This window comes from Hyla sarda, chromosome 8 (assembly GCF_029499605.1).
Source record: "Hyla sarda isolate aHylSar1 chromosome 8, aHylSar1.hap1, whole genome shotgun sequence".
In the NCBI taxonomy this organism is placed as follows: domain Eukaryota; kingdom Metazoa; phylum Chordata; class Amphibia; order Anura; family Hylidae; genus Hyla; species Hyla sarda.
Window position 1 is genome coordinate 216,371,287 of NC_079196.1, and position 3,608 is coordinate 216,374,894.

The window sequence follows — 3,608 nt, forward strand, 5'->3', positions numbered from 1 at the left end:
GGCGCAGACTCAGCTCTTCCATTTTCTCTTCCCAGCATTATGATGCACAGGTATGTCAAGTGTAACAAAGGGGTTAATTAGTAGCCATGTAAATCTAGAGGCCACCACCCAGAAGAGGCTGCTGCCAGAATGAAGTCACATGAAAAAAGGTGGGTATATACATAAGCAGCAGCCATTTCTCCCATTCCTCTCATACATGTGCACGCTCAGTTTGAACAAGCGTGCATGTGTTCTCTATAGTGTAAGGGAGGAAAAGGGTATAGGGCAAGGGAGGAAAAAGGCAGAGGGTTGCGAGGAAGTAGGGGATTTGGAACAGTGTTATCGTTGTGCCTCAAGCCTCTAAAACTGATGATGTGCAACAGCTGGAGGCACCCTGGTTGGGCAACAACTAGAACTCCCAGCATTCCCGGACCGCCTTAGACAGAACATACAACTTCTATGCCAGCATTTCCCAACCAGTGCGCCTCCAGCTGTTGCAAAGCTCCCAGCATGCCCGCCCAGCCTTTGTCTGGGAGTTGCAGTTCTTCATGTTACACCTATATACTATGCTGTAAAGTCAATGGCAACCATCAGATCGTTTTAGGGTAGTGTTTCCACACCGGGGTGCCTCCAGCTGTTGCAGAACTACAACTCCCAGCCACACACTGATCTTTTAGGGCAGTGTTTCTCCCCATGGCTGCCATTGACTTTACAGCATAGTATTTAGGTGCAAAATAAAGCTCTACACCCGAGTACGTACGCATTTAGCGCTGCGCATTTCATAAAGAAACAAAATATTCTTTATTTTTTATTTTAATAAAAACTGTTTTATATCTAAACAAAAAAAAAAAAAAAATAATAATTAACCAAACGAACAAAGAAAAAAAATAAAACAAAAAATGAAATAAGATTACAACCTAACCAGAAAAATAAAATCCATGTAAATTGGATAATTCTTCAAAGAATCTTGTCAGAGACAATAAGGTTAGCAAAGTACGCGCCCCCTTGTGGCTCCATGCCATGCTCGTCCACCGTCATGCTGGGACCAGTAGTTCCTTCCAGAGCCACGCACCACCAGAACTTGCCCCCCCTCCCCCCATATCTCTCGACCTGCCCTTTATTATAAATCTTCGTAGATTCACAGAAAAAGCGGTACCAAAAAATAGCCTCAGAAATGGAAGGCAAAAAGGTGTACAAAAATAGATCTAAAATCGTGTAATGGACACAAAAGGGAGAAAAAAAAAAAAAAAATAAGTTGATTTAACCCCTGAAATGCTGCAGGGGTCCCATAGCTCACAGTTGTTTATAATTCGCAGTCCTTGGCTAGTAATGGTTTTTTGGCCCGGAGATCACACTCACGTCACAGCCGGGGGCGGGTAGAAAAGTTTGGTCGTCGACAAGCAGGGAATGGACTACGCCGGGCTCGCTTTTCATGCCGTATTATAAAGTGTGCCAGTTATTGCTGGGTTAAGGGCTCTACTAGTTCAATGTGAATAGGTTGTTTGTGCAAGAGGCCGATCACAATATAGAGAGAGCAGCAGGTCCATATAAAAGAACGAGACCACCGGATAAGTCACATGACCAGTGGCCCACTCCCCCACCCACCCCAGGCTCAGCAATCATATGCGACAGCTATGAGCAATTTATATTTATAAAAAAATACGATGTCAGGCTTCTGCAATACTAAGAGTCTGTGTAGGGGAGGGGGCCCCTTCCTGCGTCCCCGCGACGTTCCGGAATCACATAGAAGTCAACTGATGCAGAGCAAGACTTATGGAATGAGGCACAAGGTGGTGATCGCCCACCATTACAGAAGGCAACGTCAAGGAGCCAGGTATAGGGGGCCCACTAAATCCAGGAAAGGGGGGCTGGTGTCCAATGTGGTAAGAAGCCATGATGAGAATTAAATGTAAACCAGGTCGGAGAGGTGAGGGGGCGGCAGACAGACCCTGGAAAATAAGAGTTAAAAAAATTAAAAAAAATTATATCTTGCATGTAAACCGAATTCTATTACAGCATATTATACATGGACAATTGCATGAAGAGCAATTCCTTAGTGTACTGCTAGTATTGGAACAGTGTTGCCCCAACCAGGGTGCCTCCAGCTGTTGTAAAACTAAAACTCCCAGCATGCTGGGAGTTTTAGTTTTACAACAGCTGGAGGCACCCTGGTTGGGGAAAACACAGATTAAATTATCATACTTGCTTCCTTTAGGCAATCAGGAAGGGAAGAGAAGTATATTATAGAGTTGCCCATCACACGTGTATACACCATCAGGTGACACGAGAATGAGAACAGTTGGCACCAACCTCAGTTGATCAGGATCTCCGGGGGCCGCGTCTCATCTGACGAATTCTTCATGTTTTTCTCAGACTCTTCATTGGATCTAAAAAAAAAATATAATAATATTAAAATAAAATATTGATAATCTAAATGATACACACACATATAAATATATAATAATATTATATATGTAATACCTAATCAGATACCCGCCGGCAGGTATCGGGGACATTTGCTGAGTACAAGTCCTGGTGCAAATGTCCAATATCGGGACATAGCATAATTTATTATATATTTTATATATGTCCCGATATTGGACATTTGCACCAGGACTTGTACTCAGCAAATGTCCCTGATACCTGCCGGCGGGTATCTGATTGGGCATTACGAAGGTGCCCTGTGCGCGCTCAGCAACTGAGCGTGCGTCATAGCCTGGACCTGTGGCTAATGCGCGGTGATATCTGGGATTAACCCCTTTTAGACGCAGCAATCAACTTTGATCGTGGGGTCTTAAGTCCTGAGATGTACTGCCGGTTAGCTCAGGGATGCTGATCAGGATACAGCAGTGATTCCGATCAGCTGTGAGGACGGCCGGAGGTCCCTTACCGTGCTCCATGCTTTCTAATCATCGCTCCTATACTTCAGCCAGCCATGGCAGGCAGTAGTAAAGGAGTGCCGATAACACTGATCAATGCCATGGCATAGCATTGGTCAGTGTGCAATAATAGTCCCCTATGGGAACTAAAAAAAATAAAATAAAATAGTGGGGAATATAATAAAAAAAATAAAAGAGAATGAAAATTATATAATTTAAAAATTAAAATAAAAAAAAACACACACATAATATACATATATACACACATATACATACATATATACATACATACACACACACACACACACACACACACACAGTAAGGGGCAGCATTACCCATTGACATGTGTAGCATTGAAAAAATGATTATCGGTAATTGGTATCGGCGAGTACTTCTTACCATCTAAGTTAATTTTTTTATTTAATTTTAGATCCACGCCTCTATTGCAACACTAGAGATCATTGCTGCCTGTACTAAAAGTCTGTGTATATAGGAGAATGATGCACCCCATAGAGCAGAACCTTTACTATAGCACTCAAGCAGATGTAGTCAGCAACAGTTGGGGGCCACAGGTTGGAGACCACTGCAGTGTCAGACATGGCTATACAGAGAAGCGGAGCCCAGTTCACTTAAATGGAGCTAAACTGCATGACCATACAAAGCCACACAGATGGCGGTGCCAACAAACAATAAGAGTCTGTATACCAGTGTTTTCCAACCAGTGGGCCTCCAGCTGTTGAGAAACAGCC

The 3,608-nt window shown here is 43.3% G+C and overlaps 1 protein-coding gene across 1 annotated transcript in view; it reads right to left on the minus strand.

The window, feature by feature from the left end:
• Positions 1 to 810: 810 nt before the first annotated feature.
• Positions 811 to 3,608, minus strand: part of LLGL1 (LLGL scribble cell polarity complex component 1) — a 65,678-nt gene continuing 62,880 nt past the window's right edge. Inside the window, 2 exon segments of the mRNA XM_056535540.1 lie at positions 811 to 1,928; positions 2,290 to 2,366. Coding sequence (XP_056391515.1) covers positions 2,291 to 2,366 — 76 coding nt within the window. The 3' untranslated portion in view covers positions 811 to 1,928; position 2,290.